Source organism: Thermobia domestica, chromosome 3, assembly GCF_964235325.1.
Source record: "Thermobia domestica chromosome 3, izTheDome1.hap1.1, whole genome shotgun sequence".
In the NCBI taxonomy this organism is placed as follows: domain Eukaryota; kingdom Metazoa; phylum Arthropoda; class Insecta; order Zygentoma; family Lepismatidae; genus Thermobia; species Thermobia domestica.
This window is the reverse complement of record NC_137456.1, coordinates 75,012,066-75,036,254: the sequence shown is the minus strand read 5'-3', so window position 1 is coordinate 75,036,254 and position 24,189 is coordinate 75,012,066. Positions and strand designations below refer to the sequence as shown.

The 24,189-nt window shown below is 34.6% G+C and overlaps 1 protein-coding gene across 2 annotated transcripts in view; it reads right to left on the bottom strand.

Moving 5' to 3' along the window:
- Window positions 1-16,088, bottom strand: part of LOC145680522 (protein HID1) — an 89,295-nt gene extending 73,207 nt beyond the window's left edge. For both annotated transcript variants that reach the window (XM_081751128.1, XM_081751129.1), the window contains exons 1-2: window positions 15,948-16,088; window positions 11,300-11,513 (exon numbers count right to left, since the gene is read on the bottom strand). In XM_081751128.1, coding sequence (XP_081607254.1) covers window positions 11,300-11,513; window positions 15,948-16,013 — 280 coding nt within the window. In that variant the 5' untranslated portion in view covers window positions 16,014-16,088. The remainder of the gene's footprint in view (window positions 1-11,299; window positions 11,514-15,947) is intronic.
- Window positions 16,089-24,189: the final 8,101 nt, after the last annotated feature.

Below are 24,189 nucleotides of genomic sequence, written 5' to 3'. Positions count from 1 at the left end.
AATTAGGAAATAACTTTTTGTTTCCTCTGATGACGTATTTATTTAGAATTAGTGTACTATTAGTAATACCGATTGCTTTCAGTTTATGGTGTTGTATAGCTTCCTTTATCATCCTCTTTTCTTGAAAAAAAAAAAAAAATCTCCAATAAAGTATGAAAAATATATATCTTAGTATCAAACATGATTTATCGTGATGAAATAAACAAGTTTCCCGTTATTAAAAAATAAAACTATAGATAATCATTGAATTTGGTCTTTAGGTTTTTATTATGCTATATATATTCTTTATAAGACTATACTTTATAAGGCAAGATGAGCGATCATACCCTCAAATTTAGCTAGTGAGTGAAAGATGTTTTCGGCACAAATATTTTACAGGTTTAGGTGCATGAAACACCAATACACCATGGTCTTGACCTTCGTTTATTTCACATTATTATCCGACATATCATAGCAGGTAAAAAGCAGCATCAATCGGCAAGAAGAACTGCAAGTTGTGGTCTTAATCTGTTTCTGATGCTCCGGACTCGATCGCCTAGCACGCTCGTCTATACCTTGACTCATACGTCTATCATTCAGTGCAGGCACATATCCAGCTTTTCTTTTCGGAGGGGACCCGACACGAATCCTCGTAAGTACGTAATTCTAATGTTTCCAAAATATCAATAATAATAATAATAATAATAAAAATAATAATAATAATAATAATAATAATAATAATAATAATAATAATAATAATAATAATAATAATAATAATAATGCAACAATTCTGTATTTCTCTTAAACGTTTCTTACTTGTCATTTATGAACCGGTCAAACTTAATTCTAACTCACACGAAATCAAAAAATATTTTCTAGAGACATGTAAGGAAAACTGTTTGCTACGTATATCACATAAAAAAATAGCAAATGGCAATGAGTGTATCGTTCTAATACAGTAATGTAATAAACAGACCGGAAACGAAATTGTAATCCCATTTAAAAGTGTTCTTTAATTCAACCTGGTATCAATGGCATTACGGTATATTCTTACAAGTAACACTTTCCAAGTGTAACACTCCGATTTTGATAAAATTTGACAGGCAGATACTACACATAAAATAAACGAATACATGTTTTTTTTTTTTATTTTCTGCGGAAAAACTGTTTTACGGGGGCAAAAGCACTCACCCAAAATTTTGAAAGTTGACGCCCGAAAGACAAAAACAAGTGGACCAAAGTGTACGAAATTGTGCACAGATATGGCAGACGTAAAATGAAGGAATACGTGTTTTGTATTTTCCTGGAAAAAACGGTTAGGTGGGACGCAGACCCCTCCAAACCTTTGATCATGAAATATCAAAAGTGCTAGTAACAATATGTCTGATGTGTGTAAAGGACGAAGAATTCCGATGACACATTGTGTATGGACAATACGCAAAAACTAAACGAATGCCTGTTTTAAGGGACAAAATCCCCCATCCAAAATGATGAAAGTTGACGCCCGAAAGGCAAGAAGAAGTGAACCGAAATGAATTAAATTGTGCACAGATATTGTTGACGAAAAATGAGGGAATATAGGTTCCGTATTTTCCTGAAAAAAAAAAAAAAAAAAAAAAAAAAAACGTACAGACCCCTCCAAAACTTTGATCGTGAAATATCAAAAGTGCTAATAACAGTATGTAAGAAGTGCTTAAAGGACATGAAGAATTGGAACGACACATTGTGTAGGGACAATACAAAAAAAAAAAAAAAAAAAAAAAAAAAAAAAAAAATACGGGTTTATTTTCTGCGAAAAATTGGTTTTAGGGGGCAGAATTCTCCACCCAAAATTTTGAAATCGTGCACAGATATTCTAGACGTAAATTGAGGTAATTGTGTTTCGTATTTTCCTGAAAAAAAGCGATTGAGTGGGGCACGGACCTTCTAAGCTGTTGATTAGGAAATATCAAAAGTGCAAATAAGTATGTATACGTCAGAAGTTCCTAAAGAGTATGGAGAATTGCAACGAAACTTCGTATAGGGACAATTTGCAAAACAATAAATGGAATGCATTTTAATTTGTATGAAAAAACAGTGTTGGGGCCTAGAGCCCCTCCAAAAAAAGTTAATATTACCGTAAAAGTGCAGGAAGGAGTGGACCGAAGCAAATGAAATTGTGTGTAGATATTGTATAGACTGTATGTAAAATAAGGACTTTCGTGTTTTAAAGATGTCCCTATCAATTTTGGCACATCAACAGCAAACAGGAAATTAATCGGCACGTGTTTTTGTTTATGCGGAAAAACATTGTAAGGGTTAAAGTTGCCTCGTAAAATACTACAAAATACGCTATACTGTTTGTGCTTGTTGTTGATCTGCCAAATTTGAAGAAATCTGATGGAGACACTTGTGAAACACGAAAGGCTTTATTTTTCATATTCAATATCTACAGACAATTTCATTCGCTTCGGTCCAATCCTTCCGACACTCAACGCCTCGGTCCACTCAAAAGGTTTTTTTCTCTTTTCAGGAAAATACGAAGCACGTATTTCCTCATCTTACCTCTACAACATTTGTGAACAATTTCATTCAGTTCGGTACATTTTTTCTTCCCTTTCTTGCGTCAAATTTCAAAATTCATGCGGGGGACCTTTTGTCCTCTAAAACCGTTTTTTCGCAGGAAATAAAAAAGCCGAATTTGTTTATTTTTTGCATATTGTCCTAACACAAAGTTTTGTTCCAATTCTTCATGTAAATTTAGGCACTTCTGACATACTGTTATTAGCACTTTTGATATTTCATGATCAAAGGTTTGGAGGGATCTGTGCCCCACCTAACCATTTTTTCCAGGAAAATACAAAACACGTATTCTCTAATTTTATGTCCGCAATATCTGTTCACGATTTCGTTCACTTTGGTCCACTTGTTTTTGCCTTTCGAGCGTCAACTTTCAAATTTTGGGTGAGGGCTTTTGCCCCCTAAAACCCTTTTTTCAGCAAAAAAAATAAAAAAGCACTTATTTGTTTATTTTATGTATAGTATCTACCTGCCAAATTTTATCAAAATCGGAGTGTTACACTTGGGAAGTGTTACTTGTTAGAATTATAACAACAACGCATTGTCCACAGTTTGGACACTGACTCAAAGTAATCTGACATAAATAAAAAAAAACTCAAAAGGGAAAAAGTAGGTTTATTAAAAAGTGCTTGAGGTTTGGTAAGGGACAGCTTCCAGGACCTCACGCTGGATACGTCACTGAGTCAATGCATTATATTTGTTTCTTGCAAAGATGATAATTAGATGCGTAATGTGTAAAATTATATCATAGTTTGACTTTTTATAGGTCTTTCCTTAACACATCCATATTATCCGGCGTTCTGCCTGCCTGTTTTATGTCGGATAAGCGAAACTCTACTGTATTTTCAGATAGCATATACACAGGAGCTAGAGGTCTGCACGGGCCGGAATTTTTAGAACGGACCCGGCCCGTCCCCTTTAATTTATAATCTATAGGCATTAGCGGATTAAGGGCGGAGCCAATGGAGCCCAGGGCCCCCAGCTCAGGGAGCCCTTTAAAATCCCTCTGTTTAATACTTACGCTCGCGGTATCGCTAGATTTAAGTCTTTGCATCAGCAGCATTTACCTGTTAATAATGAATGAAATTATTTAATTGTTAATAATGAATTTAACTAAACTAATTATTGTAAACTTGAAGCACATTCAAATATTACAGCATAGTTCTCGGTAGTTCCATAAGTAATTTCAGAGACCACGGTGTTTCAGTGGTAGAGCGTTCACCTTTGGTGCATGGAGTCTTTGGTTCGATCTATGCTCGCGCCAAGTGAACCTTGTGCTGGACAAACACTGTGTGTGTGGGTTTTCTCGAGGTTCTCCCGTTTTATCCCACTTTTTTCATTCCACCATTTCATTCATTTCTTATCACCACTGTCTCCTTTAGCCTATCCGGCATAATCGTGGGACGTAAAACTTAAAAATTTCATTTCAAATCATTTCAATCAAAAAACAGTTGCAGGAAGTATGTAATTTCGAATAAAACAAACTACTATATACAATTCTGAGTATATTATTCTTTTATGAAATTCTCGCGAACCTTATTTCTAAATTGAAGGGTAAGAAGACTAAATGCATTCTCTTATTATTATAGACCCATTTCAATTGAAGCAGTTGGAATAGTTGAAAAAAAAAAAAAAAAAACATACCCTATATTCCAGTGTGCCACAATCGGTATAACGTGCCACACTGGTGTGTCCAGCAAAGTGAACAGTGTGACGCAAACTTTTTCCTATTATTTGCAAGAATATTTGTCGAGTTCCTGTTATTTATTATTATTATTATTATTATTATTATTATTATTATTATTATTATTATTATTATTATTATTATTAACGATTTTTCAATGGATCAGCTGTCTGTATACGGTTAAGCAACCACAAGTATCACATTGAAGGAATGAGTGTAATTATTTACTTTAATAGTAATACAAAAGTCTATTTGCTTGTATATTCTACCGGTAATAACTGCATCTGTCTAGAAAGCTAGGACTAACAACAAAGGGATACCAAGTTGTGACCACACACCGCCCCAAATCGTGGGTGCCACAAGTTCTCTTCTACGCCTTAGAACAATAAGGGCTGTAGCGTTCAGGGAGAGAGGAAAACAACTTAATTCCATTGCAGTTATATGCTTATTAAATGTTAACTTATATTTATAAATTACTAGCAGCGTTCACCCCGCTTCGCTGCGGTCACCCCGGAACGCAATAAACGTTGTTACTTAGATAATTTTTACTTTTTCGCTTTCAAGTGATATGATAAAAACCATAGAAGATTGCAGTAAATGTTAACATTATATCGCCTGTCATTTATGTTAACCCGCCCCGCTTCGCTGCGGTCACCCCGGAACGCAATAAACTTTGTTACTTAGATAATTTTTACTTTTTCGCTTTCAAGTGATATGATAAAAACCATAGAAGATTGCATTAAATGTTAACATTATAGCGCCTGTCATTTATGTTAACCCGCCGAGTGACACGGTCATGCGGGTTGCATATAAATACGTTTATTTTTATACCTATGATGAACTAACAAAGGATTTGTACGTTATGGACACTTGAATGGTCAATTATCTCAAGACACTGGTAATTAAAAATTAAAGTGATATGATAAAAACCATCTAGGGTCCAAATCCTAATAACCCCCCAAAAATGAAAGAAATTGGTTCAGCCGTATTAGCGTGATGAGGGAACAAAGGATTTGTACGTTCTCTTTTATAATATAGATGTAAGTGATCGTATCGTTTTCTGTTTATTATTATTATTATTATTATTATTATTATTATTATTATTATTATTATTATTAATAATAGTAATAATAATAATAATAATAATAATAATAATAATAATAATAATAATAATAATAATTCTTATTATTATGCATTTCTTAATACGTTGATTGCCATGTGTATGGAATTCCATACACACGGCTGTCCTGTACAGTAGAGCGTGATTATTTTCCATACGCAAACAATGTAGATATTCCAAGTTTGTTGTGTTCGTTCTATAGGTGTGTATGTAATTAGATACATATGGCGTAGAAATCAAAATTTAATGTCAATGCCACGTATATGAAAAACCATACACAAAGACATTTATGAATAAAGACATTGAGTTTGAGTTTAACGTCTCGTTCAGCAACGAAGCTATATGAGACGTCGGCCTACTGATTAACGTGGACTCCGAACCACGTGAGCTTTCGCCGGGAATCGAAGCCGGGTCTTCCACACCAAATGCGCGTACGCTAACCACTAAGGAGCTTATGAACAGAGACATTTATGAGCTAAAACAAAGGCGAAAACAAAGATGTGTGATGTGATTTTGAGTTTATCGTCCCTTTCAGCAGCAAGGCTATATGAGACGTGGACCTACTGATTAACGTGAAATCCGAACCACATGAGCTCCCGCCGGACGAAAACAAAGACCTTTGGAATTGACAATTGTTTGGGCATTCCAGTCGAACCTACCTAATATTAACAACGTTTCTACGATAATTTCGTAACATTGTATTATTTCTTTTGTTGATTAGCTTGGTTAGGCTTATTTAAACACTTTCTTCTTTGCACCGACGTGTCACATCTCTTGGATGAAGATACACTAGCTCTCACTGGAAATCTAATCCAGAACCAATGCACTTGAACCATTTGACCACAACAAGGCACATTTAAAAAGAAGTTTCGATTTTGTTCGGAAAATTGTGATTAGGTGTAACATTTAAAAATATATTTAAGAAAGGGTACGGAGTAAACGCACTGTACTTTCTCGCTCGAATATTTTACACTGACTTATGTTAGGCTGCAACTGTTATTGATACATTTATTTGGGAAATTGCGAATACAATAATGTTTTGGAAAACTTTGCTAGAAGAAACTTCAGGCCCAAAAGTAAAGTACCCATTGGTCATATTTCCGTTAGAAATAACTTGATCCATATATTAGAATTATAAAGGATATAATTGTATGTGAACTATAAGCAAAAGCGTCTGAGTAATTTCTGAGAAAATTATGCAAAAAGTCACCCCCAAGAATAAATTATCCCTTGTGGATCTTTTCAGTATAAACGAGCTATGCTATATTGTTAGTGTTTTCATAAAACATTTATTTATGAAATACGAACACAATCACCTGAGTCGTTCTTGAGAAAATCGCAGGGTAAAACTTACTGTCAAAAGTAATATACCATTTCTAGATTTTCCGGATGAGGGAATTATACCATATAGCTAGGTTATTTATGTAATACGTATTTATAAAATATGAACTACAAACATCTCCTGAGTTGTTTTTAGGAAGGTCATCGGGAAAAGCTTACCCCCAAAGGTAAACTCTTCTATCTGTAATTTTGACAGTATATCAAGTAATTTTTAAGCAAATCGTCGGGAAAAATTTCACTATCAAAGTAAACTATCTCTTTTGGATTTTTCTTTTCGGAACAAGCGAGTTATACCATATTGTAAGATTATTACAGAAAATATTTTTACTGAAATTAGAACAAATTTCAGTAAAAATACAAATTTCAGTAATAACTGAGACAATTGTCCAAAAAAAAATCAACCCTTGAGAAAACCACTTCTTCTGTATGTTATCGGAATAAACTATTTATGCTCTATGTTAGTTTATTAATGAATTTTTTTTTTACGAAATATGAACAAAATTGCCTGAGGCGTTAATGGGAAAACCATCGGGGGAAAGCTCACCCTAAGATTAAGCTACTCCTTCCAACGAGTTGACATATTGTTAGGTAATTAATGATACGTTTATTTATGAAATGTGGTTGAGAAAATTGTGCAAAAAGAACGCATACCATACAGTAAATTACACCATATATATTTTTTCAGAAAAATTATTCATATGTGGTGGAGATTTGTTAATAAAATATATATTTATCAAAAGTAAATAAAATCGTCACAGCTTTTTTTTTATTTCAGAAAATAGAATTATTTTAAATTTTAATCCTTCAGTAAATTACCCTTGCTTTTAAGTGTCGAAGGACATAAAATTCGAAAGATATTATGTTACTAAAACGTTATGTCTAGAATTCGGTGCAGATACGTTGAACAGTATGGCCTCTATTTGAGTGCGTGTAAAAGCGTGACGAACCGAGAGACAAATAGATGGACAGACATCGAAAAATCATTTTTTTCGCTATGTAGGAGCCATGTAACTTGAATTTATTGAAATCTGGTATTCGGTTTTTATAACTATCACCACACTTTCTTTTTTCGTCGCTCGAATGTGAAAACGAATAGGCCTACACCGACACGTAATGTGATAATTCGTAATCCCAAAAATTTAATTTGTTATGTTTAATGTGTGGTTACTCTAAAAAAAAAAAAAAAAAAAAAAAGCTTATGCATGTTACATAATTTTATTATCAGTTTTTCACGCTACTGTATAATTCGGTACGATTATAGGTAATATTCATGGCATCTTTTGGAAGCATTCGCGTTCCTCACAAAGAGAGCTGTAAAATTTAGTTTTGTTTAAAGAAAGCACTCTTGATTTTTTTTTTCACACAGACTTGCATTTCTTGCCCTTGTGGATATGAAACAAAAGGAGAGAGAGAGAGAGTCAATACTTTAAAAAGAAACACACACACAGAAACACTAGAACAATTTTTTTCTTCATGACAACGAGCTATCGCTGTGACTGTGTTCCTCACGCTGTGTGTAAAGCTGCAAGTTGCTCTTGTTTTGTTTTTTCCTGTTCCTGACTCACAGACACTCGCAGTGAGTTGAAGCTGTGTAAAAACGGAGAGGGAACGGTTAAGCATACCATACCATAAACTAAAAACAATCGCTATTAGTAATAAATAGTAAGCTAATTCTGAATAAATACGTCATCAGGAAAACAAAAAGTTATTTCATTATTATATTATTTCGTTTCTTATTAACTTAAAAATTATACACTTTCTACAATGTTTTGTAAAGAAAAAAAATTGAACAGGACCGGATGGGATTCGATCTGGTGTCAAAACAGTATAAAAGTTACTAGTCCGTTACTCTACCCACTTGACCACACAAATTTTCTTTTGTTGCCTATCTTTTTCTTAAGAAATAAATGCTCATGGCTATAGAGCATGTCACTTCCAAACTTAAGACAACAGTTTTTCTCTTTGTTTATATTTTCCGTATAACATCTTGCTTACAGAAGCTAATTTATATTTGGCAGACAATTTACACCCTAGATTTAAGCCAATAAATGCAATATGTTGCTCCAATTTCCAGTTCCTTGATTCAGCTGTTCTCCTACTAATCTTGTTATTCCCTCTGCAATCGTGCTGTGCTACTCCAAAAATTCCCTCGAAAACATTATTGCCAGTATACACAAAACCGAACATAATTTTGTTTTTTGCTTACATTTTTATTATTTTATTATATTTTTTGGAAATATCTCCTTAGATGGATTGCTTTCTATTATCTCCACGTACTAATAACTGAATTTTACCAATGAACATATGGAAAATGGAATAATTGCGAAAAATTGTGAGTTACAGTATACGCGCAATATTTTTTGCGCATGGGAGTACAACTTCAAGTTTGAATATTGAATTGCCATAGTTTGGAATCCTAGCGTAGTTTCACACCGTGAAACGAAGCTCACGTGTTTATCATTCGTCTCTTTTAGCTAATACGGCATAATCACGAGACATAAAGCTAGAAATGACATTTTACCATAACATCTCCATTAATATCTTTTAATGACATTCCTTTCTTATAAAAATATTTGATTCTGCACGGTTTTTTCCCACTTTGAGATGGAACGTGCAACGTATATATATATATATATATATATATATATATATATATTTTCTGATGTTGAAATATTAACATATGATACGCAAAAGAACTTAGGGGACAGTCAGTCTAACACAGGATGTCTACTAAAATTCCAAAATGAAATTTCGTGACTTTTTCGTGACCTTTTCTTTACCAAATCATAAAATTTCCTAACATTTTCAAGAGCGAATTTGGGTACGAATTAGGCCAAATTTTCATCCATGCGATAGAAACGTACTTTGCTTGCAATTTGGTAGCGTCTAAACCCGACCATGGACATTTTTGGTGGTGAATTTTGACGTTTTATAGAACAAAGTTTTTCCAATCTGTACTTACATTCGTACAGTTAAAAAAAATCGTGACCCCAAAGCTAAATTTCGTGACTTTCATGACCGTTTTCCGATTTCGTGACTTTTTCGTGACATTTGTGACTTTCGTGACCAATAGACACCCTGTAACAGGAAGTATCGCTAAGGAGAAATAGAATAAAAATGGCTATAAAAAGAAATAAATGAATGATTATTATGTTTTCATTCACAGGTGAAAAATGTATGAAATGTTGCCATCACATCAGTTCTTCTTGAACAAAATAAAATTTCTAGTTTAACGTCCTACAGTTATGCACCGAGGTTAAGGGAGACGGTAACGGTGGTGATAAATGAAATTATGGAATAAAGAAAGCTGGAGGAAACGGGAGAATTCTCGCACATGGTGTTTGTCCATCATAAAGCTCATTTGCCGCGAGCCGAACCAGGAACCCCACGAACCAGAGACGAATCTTCTACGCCTAAGCCACGAAAGTCAGTTTCGGAATACACCTCTGACAGGGTTGGTGGAATGAAAAGAAAGCGGAGAACCTAGAGAAAACCTACGGATACAATATTTTCCGCCATACGAGACGTGTTCAAAAACTATCGAAACTGGTTGGCAAATATACAGGGTTATTCAAAAAGAAAGAATAGATTTCAAACATTTATTTCTTCCAAACTACGAAAGATAGAAACATGATTCGAACGTTACTTGATTAAGAAAAGTTTACAATTTAAACAGCCCGGATAGAAGTTCCAATCACGGCCGCATTGGCGCTGTTGTTTGTTGTTGTTTGCATGTAGTGAAATAGCGGCGTCATCACAGGAGAAGTCTTTTTGTGTGCTACAATTGGCAAAACTTGAGTCCATTGTTGCAGTTCAGCGAGCATTTCGCCGTCAATTTAATAAACAACCGCCGCATCATAAGCAAATTTACGACTGGTATCGAAAATTCGTAGAAGATGGTTGCATCTACAAAGGGAAAAGCACGGGATGTCCACGCATATCGAACGAGAATGTCGAGCGTATTCGTACACTTTACGAAAGGAGCCCAAAGAAATCCACATCACGAGCAAGCAAAGAACTTAACATTCCAGTTTTTATCCCTCCTATGCCTGACACTCTTGAAGGTCTAAGACATCGAATTGTTGAAGCTGTGAATTCGATAACTAGAGACCAGCTGATTCGTGTGTGGCAAGAAATGAGCCACCATTTTGACATTTGTCGTGTAACACACGGTGCCCATATTGAATGCACACCATAATTATTAACAATAAATTGTAAACTTTTCTTAATCAAGTAACGTTCGAATCATGTTTCTATCTTTTGTAGTTTGGAAGAAATAAATGTTTAAAATCTGTTCTTTCTTTTTGAATAACCCTGTACATTTAATGATTTGTAAATCCGAAATACTTTGATGCAATATCGCTGCTCAAATGTTTCTGTCATTTTACAAAAAACTGAAATCCGACAGTCTCCTGCCTTCATTGGTCGTGAAAAAATAAAGTTCAATACGTTTTGAACACACCTCGTAAATTCGCACTTTTTCTGATTGAATTAGGTACACTTAGAGTCACGTATTTCAGAGCCATATTCGTTCACTATCCAGTGTTAATACCAACTTCTGCAACTTCCCATTAGCATTGTTGTTTAACATACTGAAGTAATAATGTTTTCCTTACCTGTTTGTTGCTCCAGTTGTGTTCTACAACTGGAGTCTACAGCCTTAACTAACTTCTCCACAGCTTTATAACATAAGGTTGCCAAGTTGGAAGGCGCCTCCTCCCGCAGGGCTCGAATCTCAGGCGCAGGTACCAATGTGAAAACATCTTGTACGCTTGTGACATTTTCTGACCAAAACTGATCCCAGAAAGTGTCATCATTTGCATCAATCACCTAAAAGAAAAACTCCGTTATAAGACGAAAATGTATCCATTACAAATTAAAGATGTATTTATTTTAGAAAAGAAAAAAAAATATATATATATATATATATGAACTAACAACACTTTTAAAAAGACAAAATCAGGGGAAAATACAAGTCGTGATAACACTCTGTGACGTGGTAGTTCTGAGTTAAAAATTAAGGATTCAAAAGGCGTTGAGAGTTTATCTCTTAAAGTGTATCACTGCGGCGAGATATCACAAAAATTCAGTTAACTCAGTAAAATATAGAGTACAGAATAGTTTAATAACTTAGGCTTGGTTAAGATGGTTAACACGGGTACAATGTACGGAAGTTCACTCCGCATTACAAACCTAACAACAAAGGAAATATGAATTTATTCACGCTAATATTCGAACATTCAATACTACAAAAACCTAAATGCTATTGTTTTGAAGTACCGTACAAGGAGCAATGAATGTAGATCCTGGAATTTTGTTATAGCTGTTTATTACCACAATATAAGTACACATTTATTTAATCGCCTTGATAGTATGCACTTTCAAAAGAACACACACACACTTGCTCAATTGTTCCTACCATTGCTAGAAACAGTGACGAAAGCCCTCTTTTGGTATTTTTTTGAAGTTCAATCGTCGCGTTGGTTTTGATCTCTTCTACGGGGGCCAAACTGGTGCCTTTGAGGCCCATCTTTTCTTAAAGTATTATCACCGTAAACTGTTTTTAAAACTACCGGTATTAAAGTGTGTGTGAGAAACAGATTTTCCCAACTTAATAAGAACTTGATGTTTCCGTGTTGCTCGAACTGCGATATTGCTGCAATTAATCATCACACACACACACACACACTCCTCCATTCTTCTACACTACTCGTACATTGCCTGTTATGACCTGTTTACCAGGGTTGGCAAAAACCATGGTTTTTATTGAAAAAAACAAAAAACCAGCTTTATTGGTTTAAACACGTTTTTTTTTTTAAACCAAGGTTTTTTTTTTGGTTTAAATAATTTGCTCTATGTGTTTATATCACATACGGACAGAAATAAGTTTGTTTCGCATTGTTGTTATTATACAACAACCGGGTTATGATGGAAGGGGTTATATAAGCTTAAAGCGAAATCCAAACCGCTTCTCGGCTTACATCCGAAATTGTCCTCCATCTGAACTCGAAACCGGGATTAACTAGCGATACGTCTGACGACTCACTCACAAAGGACTCCTGATAAAAATACGTTGTATTGATCTTTACATACTTGTTAATATAGTCGTCAAGAGTCATTTCAGAAGGACAAAAAGATAAACAGTTGCACAAGTGAAACCATTATACAGAATTACATATGGACAATTTCAAAGTACTACAGAGTACGGAACTAATTTAGTTTAAGTTAGTTAACAACAACTGTTATTAGTCCAAGTTAAAGAAATACAACGACTTAATTTACATATCAGTAAGAAAAGTGAATAAAGATACGAATTATTTGAGTCCACTTTGGTTCTGATCCATTTATACATAAATAGATGCCAAAGATACTTCTGATTAAATGCCTGTCGTGGTTCCCTCCTCCCCCCCTCCAAAAAAAAATACGGCACTTCGATGTATTTTACCAACAGTAAACATTATCAAAACGAAACAATATTTAGAATTTTTCTTTGATAGCAATTGCATAGCAATAATAACTATAAAAAAACACAAAAGACACATTCATAAACTTAGAAAAAGAACAAAAGTTGCTTTTGTAGCATAATCTCTTTGAGTATTGGATGGGGAATTTAAGTCTGAATATAATACGAATAATATACCGGAGTGAAACGTGATAACCCACAAATGTATGTTCATCAAGATTTTACGAACCCTTACACTTTTACGAACATTTTTCGTTTTTGGTTTAAACGTTGGTTTTTATGAAGAAAAAAACAGCTGGTTTAAACCAAGGTTTAAACGATGGTTTAAACCACCTTGGTTTAAACCAACCAACCCTGCTGTTTACACTTTTCAAATTCGTAAGTTAGGCAACCTGAAGACTATATAGTACAAGACCCAATATGCTTGCAACTACAACATTCCGGGAACTTTTTGACTGTTTGTCGTACTTTATTAAAAAAGCATACCTAATTACTTCATGCACAAATATAAACAAAATGAAAACTACATCAATAGCATGGACTACTACTCAAAACTCAATTTTCAGAATAAATATCTCAAATCACAGGGGAAAAAAGTAAAAACTGGGATGAATATTTTCTTTAAACAAAATATGGTATTATCCCAGTTTACTGAAACATGCTTTCTAAAACTTGCAGAAGAAACATCTAATGTTATTTTAAAAGAGAAATATAAGTAATTAAAATATATGGGGAATTTATCTCTGACATCCCTAATAATGTTAAAAACTCTAATCCAAAGTATACGCTTGTAAGCACATAATAGTCCATAAGCCATGACGTACTGAATTTGCATAACAGTGCAGGATGTTGGCAGGGTTCTAGAACACTGGTCCGCATCCATTGAGTTATAATAAAGAAAAAATGAAATCTGTTTTACGTCCCACGCATATGCCGGTTAGGCTAAAGGAGACGGTGATGATGAGATATGAATGAAATGGTGGAATGAAGAAAGTGGGAGGAAACGGGGGAATTCCGAGAAAACCCACGAGAACGGTGTTTGTCCACCACAAAGTCCACACGGCGCGAGCTGGGATCGAACCAAGGACCCCAAGCACCGGAGGTGAACGCTCCACCACTGAGCCACCACACCCCCCAGTAATAATAAAGAAAGGGGTTAACTGCTGTATCACCGGACCAATTTTAGGAAATTTACCGAGTCAATTGGAGAATTTATTTAAGTTTGTGAGGAAGAATGAGTGAAAGTCAGGTAAAGGGGAATAGTAAAAGTTAAGAAAATGGTTGTATTTTTTGGTTGTTTCTGATGTTATAAGCGGCACTGTATGTAGAGGCGGATGGACTATTTCGTGGAGAGGTACACTTGTTTTACTATAGGGATCCATAGATTGTAAAAGGGGCACGAAAAATTTGGGTAAGTCTTTAATTTGCCCATTTCATGTCGAGAAGAGAATCCAACTAACCCCTGCGGGGCTTCAAACCGTTCCTCCTCCTCATACTACTACTACTACTACTTCTTCTTCTTATATTATGGATCCGTATAGTAAAACTACAAGCCTAATAACGTAATCTAACGTAACGTAATGTAATCAAACCAAATATAACCGAATGCAGTACATTTTGGTACTTTTTTCGATTTTCAAATTGGTCCGGCGACACAGCAGTAATGCCTAAAGAAAGAAAACCCCGATACTAATCCTAGGCTCGCTCGGCATTACTATGTAAACTGAGTATTGAGCTTTCATAAAGAAAGGAATCGACCTGGCTACTAACCCACCTTCCCGCATGTGGGCAGACTAGTATTCTAGAACTGTCACCAGTTTGTTAAGTTATGATCAGTAACCATAGATGCATTCGAAAGTTTTTCGACAGTAAAAGCATAACAATGCAGTATTTATTGACTTAGTTCACGCACATACCCATCATCACTCATGCATCTGCTCTCTACGGACGCACCCCCGCACGAGCCCACCAGTTTCGCTCTACCCTTACGTGGCTTTTTTTTTTTTTTTTTTTGTGGCCACTTAATACAAGTTTGATGCTCTTATTTTCACTGTTTCTTTTATAGCATATGTTTGGTCGCTGTAACCATACCATAACGGTAAGCTCTCCTAAAGTGAATGTAATCAGGCCAACAAGGAACACACCCACATTACCACTCCACCCACAAAAATAATTGATAAGGTGCCAGGAGAACATTACCAGACAAAAGAGTAAAAATAACATGAATTTTCCATTTACTGAGATGGCACAAAAGATTTTCAAGACATTAGACATAATAGCCACTGGATTGTTAAAATATTTATCATGGTTTAACTTTCAGGTTCCTATTCTCAACATAAATCCTGTATTTATATTCCAACTGCCAACTGTAACATCAATTTCAAAAAACATTCTACGCCTAATGTTATAAATGATAAGTTCGCTTTTCATCATACGCCTGAGTTATTTCGTCAATGCAAATGAACAATATATTCAACAAAACCATGAATAAAGTAATTTTTGTCGCATAATGGTCCCGTAATCTACGAGGTGGTTAGCTGTTCCTGATTGCAAATGTTACAGTTGTTATTGCTACCCATCATAAAATTAACAACCCATAAAAACACTCAATTTTCAAAACTAAATTACACCAATATAAATAGTAGTGTCCTTTGTTTTGATTTTATGCTGTCACGAACAGCTGCCATTGATTACGGGAGGTTGTTTACAGTTCACCCTTTAACCTAGCTACAAACTAATATTTCATATCATTACAAACACAACCAACTTTCTAATAATGCAATACACATATGTTATTTTACCTGGGTTTTTGTTGTTAAATGAACAACAGCTTTACGAAAATTAAGCTTTGTTTCTGTATTCCCCATCTTCCATGCAGACAGCTTGTACACATAATCAAACTCCCGTTCAGTATTTCACCGCTTTGACGTATTGATAGAATTAAGCGCGCACTTCTTCGCTCAGTTCGATCACAACGTCACTTCAGCCCAAATTTAAAAAAAAGAAAAAGAATATTAGTTGAAATGCGAATTAGATAGTTTTACTTAATATATTAGTGACCTTAATCAACACCCTCTTATAATGAATATATAAGAGGATATTGCCTTAATCGTGTATCTTTCCTGTAATGAATGAACTATGGAACTTACTATTTATTTACTTCAACACAGCAAGCATTTGCTATTCGTTGGAATAATATGAGTGGATCATGACCTAGCTTAGGTTTTATTCGCATTAGTTTTTGCACAGGGTTTATCCTAAGGGTGTAGAAGAAGCTCAACATTTTATACCAAAATATAGTATATCACAAGCCCATCAAGTTAGAAAAATTAAACTCGGTATTTACACTCCCTATTAAAAATAAGGAAATATATGTTCCAGCGTTTTTGGACATTTCCGTTTTAAGGTAGAAGGGCATTTTCTATACAAATAAAATTAAAATCCTCCTAGACCGGTGCACCTAATATGATGAGTTTCAGTATATGAGTAGAACTTGGCCTAACTTAGGTTTTTAGGCAAGGATGGTGAGGAATGAGGGTCGAGAGAAGGGAATGATATGTGAAAATACTTGAAAACAACCTATATTAATTTTCAATTCATACTTTTCACGGCAGGGATGCAAATAAGCAACAAAATTTTACTAGCGCAAAAAAGAAAGTTACTGGCCCATATCCCACAATAGAAATAATTTACTTAGCTTCGGTATGATATTAAATACTCGCCCACACCGCTCCGAGCGAGTGGGCGAGTGGTTATTTGCATCCCCGCATTAAGGACTGCGATGGTAATTTCAAATTTCCAGATTTAGGAAAGTTTGCTCAACTACAGTAGTGTTATACCTTCTACATTCCAATGCAGAAGCTGAAATATATTTTCTGATTTAAATGACGTTAAAACATATAAAAGAAATAAAATTGGCGATGATTCGCCAAATGCAGTTTCTGTGGCTACATTCTCGTTTTAGCAGTGGCGAAGCGTACTATGAGGCTCTGAGGCCGGGCCTACCCTGTTTTCTACCGTATTTTTTTCTTTACCTTTGGTTTCTTATAAAATAAATTCAATATTTCAACATTTCGTTTTTTTCGGTAACAAAATAGTAAGTTGGAAACACTCGGAGTCCCTTCCGTCTGAGCCTCACTAGCTCGCTAGACAGGTTTCCGGGCTATGCTGCTCAGGGAGCGAAGCTATTTTTGCTTGGGATTGCACGCATTGTTGAGAAGGTGCGAAGGCTTGCCTCTGGAAGTTTAGTTTTAATGTTAGTGTCAGAAAATGATTTCCTTAACACAGAGTAAGAAGTTTCTGTGTAGAATTATGTATTTCTGTTTAGTGACAACTTGTTTAATTTAGGATGTACTCTCAGGAGTTATTCAGAGTAACTTTTTTTTCTACGTGGTGCCTGGTACATAGAATATAAGTCTGATAAATAATCTTATTATAAATTTACAAACACTACCGTACAGGATAAAATAATTACATTTGTGTGTAATTTTAGTTTAGTTTTCTACTTCATAGAATCAGTGGAGTATTTACCATTTTGTTTCGGGGGACTTTGTTTCGGGAGGGTCTTTGATAACTTTATTCCTGGAAATGTAAAAATTTTGTAGTATGTACAAAACAATAATAAAAAGTTGCGATAAAATTTCGGTGAGTGCTTAAGCACGGAAGCCACCACCTTAAGTATGCCACTCCATAGAATACGATATTAAATATCTTGCGCTGATTCAAATAAAGTTCCTTCTGAACATTAACATTTCTAGTGAAGTCATTATCATGTTATGCATTAATTAAATGCAGTATTGTACTTAATTTAAAGTTAGAGATGCAAGTAATAAAAGCTTATCCAAGAAATTTGACAGCTAACAGTAAGAATGTACTTTCTTTTTCTCTCTCTCCATTTTCAAATGTGCAGGAAATGAAAACAGCAACCGAGGGGGAAGTTCTCATACCCCCTGCAAATCCCAGACAGAAGAAAGTATGAACTACACTTCAAATATTTGTAATGGAACTAAATGGGAATATTCCATTAGTACAGTACATATTGTGTGTTTTCCTCATGTAAATGTTTGTTGAATAATAATAATAATAATAATAATAATAATAATAATAATAATAATAATAATAATAATAATAATAATAATAATAATAATAATAATAATAATAATAATATACTACTTTCCGACTACTTTTGCTTATATATTCATTCTTTCTTGTTAAATAACAACAACAACAAAACTACTATGTATACAAGCACATAAATTCAACTCTAGACAGTGTTAGAAATACAGCTAAGAAATTTCTTTAAAGTAAATAGATTTGGTAGTTTCTTTTGTTTAACTCAATAAGGAAAATAGAATTCTGAGTGTAATTTTAAACATTTTATGATACATTAAATGTTATTTGTGTAATTAGTTTCTCGGGCCTATCCTACTGTGGGATTACGCTTCGCCACTGCATTTTAGTCAGAAAATATTAACTGTTCAATATTTTGTGTAAGGAGACGACACCCCCCCTAAATCTTCACAACAAATTTATACCAAATGTAAGTTGTGCTACCAAAAAGTGTAAACATTAGATAAATTTTATTGGTAACTCAACTCCTTTCGCATTATTCAGAACAGTATTAAATTAAAGTTGTAGTTTCTTTTTTATTATAGTTAAGTAGGCATGTAATTAACATTTGCGCTTGTAGGTTATTTTTATGAACACAGTAAAACTTCGTGTAGCGCTATAGGTTTATTTTTACCGATTTTCGGTGCTTGGGATTTTCTTAGCGCATGAGGGAAAATTTAGACCGCCACAAGGGAATTTCTTCGCAAGTTAGTTGGCATCACTGGTCACAGATGGATGGAGGAATAGAATAAAGAACGTGGCTTATTGTTTTGTAGCTAATTACTATGCCGAAGTAACAAAATTTAAAACATAGTGTGCGAATGATAAACCAATATTCGTATTTATTACATACGGTGTTCTTATATTGTATAAATAATGTTTACTTATAATATAATATAAAATAAGTTTTGACTAACTGATTGACTGATCAACGCCCTGGTCAAACCCCTTAGCTAGAAACTTGAAAATTGGACAGGATATAGAATTTGTAATGTATGGTATCAGTAAGGAAAGATTTTTGGATATTCTATGGAAAAAGGTGAAAATGTGGGTAACAATTAGTATCGTAAAATGTCCATATCTGTGAATCTCTGAAGGGCAAGGACATGAAACTTGGTATATGGACGTCACATTTTAAATAATTAGACGTGTTTCGCTATTTTTTGATATTTTCTCTAGAAGGGAAGAAAAATGGTGTCTTCCCACTTTGCCTAACAGTTTATATCAGCTGTCAATCACAGATAATAATCACACCCGGTGAAATGCCAATTACCACATGGCCTAATTCCCATTACGCCTAACGATTTTATCAGGAAGGAAATACTCCCTATATAGAAGATCTGGCAGGGTTTTCATACTTATACATAAATGACAGAAACTTAAGTACAAAATCCACATTTATTTCAACTAAATATAACATATAAAATATTTCAAATATACAAAAAATAACATATCAAAGAAATGACTACAATCATATTAACAACTTATCATAATTAAGTACTAAGTTTGCTAAAAAGAAAAAAACTCTCATTTCAAATAACTATAACAATAGATATTTCAAATATAAAATAGTAAAACACACACACAGTCGTCCGGCAGCAGGCATAACATTAGTTAGCCTTTGTCAGAAGCACATCACAAATTTACAACGTATTACATTCACTTCTACGCGATGAGCACTTCTGAATCACACATCACGCATATGTACAGTACATAATAGCACATAGCGTCTATATAAGAAAATAAGGAAATTTCTTCGTTTCGTAATCTGCCTTTCAACACATTGATTCTATCATTCAGCCTTTTCCACTTTCGTTCTTGCTGCATTCCATGATTCCCAATCTCCAACAACTGCATCGTCTTCTCATTTTCCATCTGCTCCGGCTGGATTTGGTGAATAAAAACATGAATATATTCGGGTGGTGTCTGGAAAAGCACTTGTTCCATTTGGAATACCAACCTTCAACTTTATTTGTAGTTCTTTCTGCGTTACTGCCAAAGTATTTCCAGATGATCCTTTAAAAAAAAAAAAAAAAAAAAAATGTTCCTTGATTTTTAGTAGGCTATAAAATGTAAGCGAGTATAGGAAATAAGATTCTTAAATATTAATTTCTTATTAAGTATTAAATTATTAATCAATTAAAATATTAAACAGTGAACGATTAAAAGTTTATTTGAAAATACCGGTTGCCTTGTAAGTTTTCATTCCAACTACTATAAAAGTTCTGAGTGTAATTACTACTAACATACTTTAAAAATGGAAACAAATTGCACAACTACTTACGGAGAGAATGTAGCGTCCGTATCATCAACCCCACGTCTCTACCATGTAGTCATGAAATTCCTGCTGCAGTCTGACATCAGGAAGATCTTCTTGTAAATACAAATATGCCTCGCTGATTCTTATAAGAGGAACAAGTGGAAGAGCTCCAGCACGTTGAATCCACTTTCTAACATCCTCAGTTCTCTGTACAGAGGAGATAAACCTAGCATTGTCCATAATGAAAAAAAAAAAAAAAAAAAACACCTATGGATCATAACATTAGGATAACATTGCTCAACAGCATTCAATGAAGCTTTCTCAAAATCTATTATAACGTCCTGCACTTTGCAGTCAATATTCTCTGCCTTTGCTACCTCTTTAATAAGGCTAAACAAACGTATGTATATGTTCTGAGATTTTGAAGGCAATAAACAGTAAAGAAATGGAAACGATTGCCTTAAGTAATTTCCGTGTAGAGTAGCTATATAATTGTTCAAACAACGGAGGCACCACTTGAATATATATCTACTATCCATAATAACGGTCTTGCTGGAGTATAGTTTGTTCAGATTTTCCATAGTTCCAAATACCTGTAAATAAGAAGGAAGTGTGAAACACTCCAGAATGACTAATTGTTCACTTTCTTTCCAAAGTTAACTCTTCAATCGTGCATGGAATCTGCATAGCGTTCCCATTCCTTGTTCTGTACAATAAGAAACTTACAGCATCGAAAGTTGGAGTATCTGCTATTTCTTCTTGCGTCATACTTCGTCCAAGTACTTCCTCCGTGTTAATAAGAACGGCTGCTAACTATATGACTGTGAATATTAAGAAAAAAAAATACAAGCGAAAATGTTTTATGATCCACATTTAAATAAGAACTTGAATTATGTGAATTCAAAGCATGACTACATACGACGTTAAAATTTTTACTGGATTCACTTCTTAATAAGAAAGCATAGTAGCTCGATAAGGAGTCTGTTTAGTGAAAACATATATAGTCTGCTAGAAAGTGTTTAACAAAAAATAAACTAACTAACTCTATGGCCTATGGAACCCGGAGGTTCAATGCCGCGTTCACAAAAGCTCTCCACTGACTTCTATCCTTAGCTAATTGCATCCAGTTTCTACTTTGTATTCCTATCTCTGCGAGATCCATCTTGATATTGTCTTCCCATCTGCGCCTAGGTCTTCCTAATGCTCGTTTTCCAATTGGTCTTCCAGTCAAGACTTTGAAAGTGTTTCTACTTTCTTCCATTCTAGCTACATGACCCGCCCACCTAAGCCTCCTAGACTTGATGACCCTAACAATGTTGGGTAAAGCGTATAAATTATGTAGTTCCTCGTTATGAAGTTTCCGCCATTCCCCATTCCCGTTCCTCTTGGGTCCGAATATTTTTCTCTGGATCTTGTTCTCAAATACTTTCAGTCTATGTTCTTCCCTCAGAGTAAGTGACCATGTTTCGCAGCCATACAGAACAACAGGCATGATTATCGTGTATAACAAAAAATATTATCTATAAATTGCCTGGATTGATGTTGTTGATTCTTCGCTTGCTCTACTTTTCCTTGTTTCAATAACACCCTTATTCTTAACCTGCCTCGTAGTTGGTCCATGTGTATGTATTCCAGACTTCGACACTACTTCATTTTCACAGAGAACTATCGTAGCTCTACACGCTTGATTACTAGGGAACGGAACTTCATGTGCTAAAAAACTCAAAAATATTTATTTATTTATGTGCTATAAATTTTGAAAATATGTGATAAAATTAGAAAAATATGTGACAAAAATAAAAATATTTGGCAACAGAAACTTAAATATTACGTGTATTGTGAACATTTTAAATTCAGTTTTGAAATGTTTACCTTCTAGTGAGCTATTCTTTACACTACCATAATTTTCTCCAAGTTCTCCATTGTAAATTTGTGATGATTATCCCTAAAAAGCACCTTATATTGCGAGAAAGATCGCTCCATGTCACAAGAAACAATTCTCGCATATTTGAAACACGAAATTTCACTAACTCTGAGATTGGCCACATCTTCCTTCACCATTTCCCCTTCCAAAACACGTGCAATTTTACACAATGTTTGAAAACCTAGGTTTCTTTCAAAAATGTCTGTAAATTTAGACATTGGCACTTGTCCGTTAGCAACAGGAAGTTCTATCAGTTTCGTTTCTGAAGCTGACAGTACGTTCGATGAAGATTCAAGCTTTTCTATACAGGTTTGTTGAAATGAATGCTAACTCGAGTTTTACGGATGGATCTTTTAACAGTTCTTGTAGAATTTCTATGGACGATGCTTCGTCTTTGTCGAGATCATTTACGACAGATACGAATTGTTCAAAGTTTTGGGCATAATACTCACCGGCATTCAACCAAGTGCCCCATAGTGTAACTACAGGAGCGGTTGGAAGAGGAATCCCAGAATATATTTGATTAAAAATGTCTATTCGTTTAGGTGACTTAGTAAAAATTTTCTTTCAATTTGAAACTAGTCTATCGACCTAGGGAAAAAGAACTCTTTATCTTTTCACATGTTCTATGCAACGCATGAGCCACACAGGTAACATGCACTCTTTTGGGGTAGCTAACGGCAAGGCCTATTGCAGCTTTTTTCATGTAAGCTGCAGCATCTGTAACAAGAAGAATATTGTCAAATTTTATGCCTTCTGGCCACAAGTTGCATTGCTTCGTTAAAAAGCCTTGCTATCGTTACATGTGTAGCAGCAGATAGCTCTTTACACACTAGCAAATAATTTTTCGTCAACACAGTTTCATCACCATTACTTAGCATTCCTACAATCACGTTTCCCACTTTTTTACCACTGGAGTCTGTAGTTTCGTCCATACATACCCAAATATTTTGATACGCACATTCCGAGCAAATATGTTGTAAAGTTTGCTCGTAACACCTGTGCAGATAAGATTTTCGTAATGTTGATTCGTCAGACGGTTCGAAGTTCGTATATTTCACGAGAAGCTTTCGTAATTCAGGGTTCTTTAATTTGAACAGTGGAATATCTGCGGATACAAAAGCTCTGCACAAATCCATTGAAAAAGCGAACAATTTTGACGATTTACCAGAATTAGACCCAATTGGTTGACAGATAAATGCATGTCTTTTGCCCAAACGTGAAGGAGCAACAATATGCTTTTTGCTCTCCAAATGCTGCTTAATTTGTGAACCTTTGTCAGCCGCGACAGATTTACCACACGGTTGGCAAAATAGCACTTTGTCATCAGTAGAAAATACATCTTTATATTCATCACAGAGCTTCTGCAAACGAGATGAAACACTTGCTTTTATTTTAGGCATTTTACAGTAAGGAAATACCGTACATACACTGTGCTAAAGCACCACTTAGAATAGAATAAACGAAAAGACACGTAGTGGATTCAAAGTCCTGCAGTGTTGTAACTGGCTTGTGGCTGGGTAGAATTCCCTCAACAGGACCTTACGTATAGATTAAAGTAAGGCACTAGAAGTCTGCCAGTCAACGTGCTCAAACACAAAACAAACCTGACACACGATATGAAAGAGGTGTGGGAAAATAAGCATTTTTTCTTTCGAAGATTTCGATGTAGCAGTCCTCAATGAGTGATTTTATGTTTTTAAAACGAAAACTCTTAAAATATGTATTTACATACGGAAAATTGGAAAAT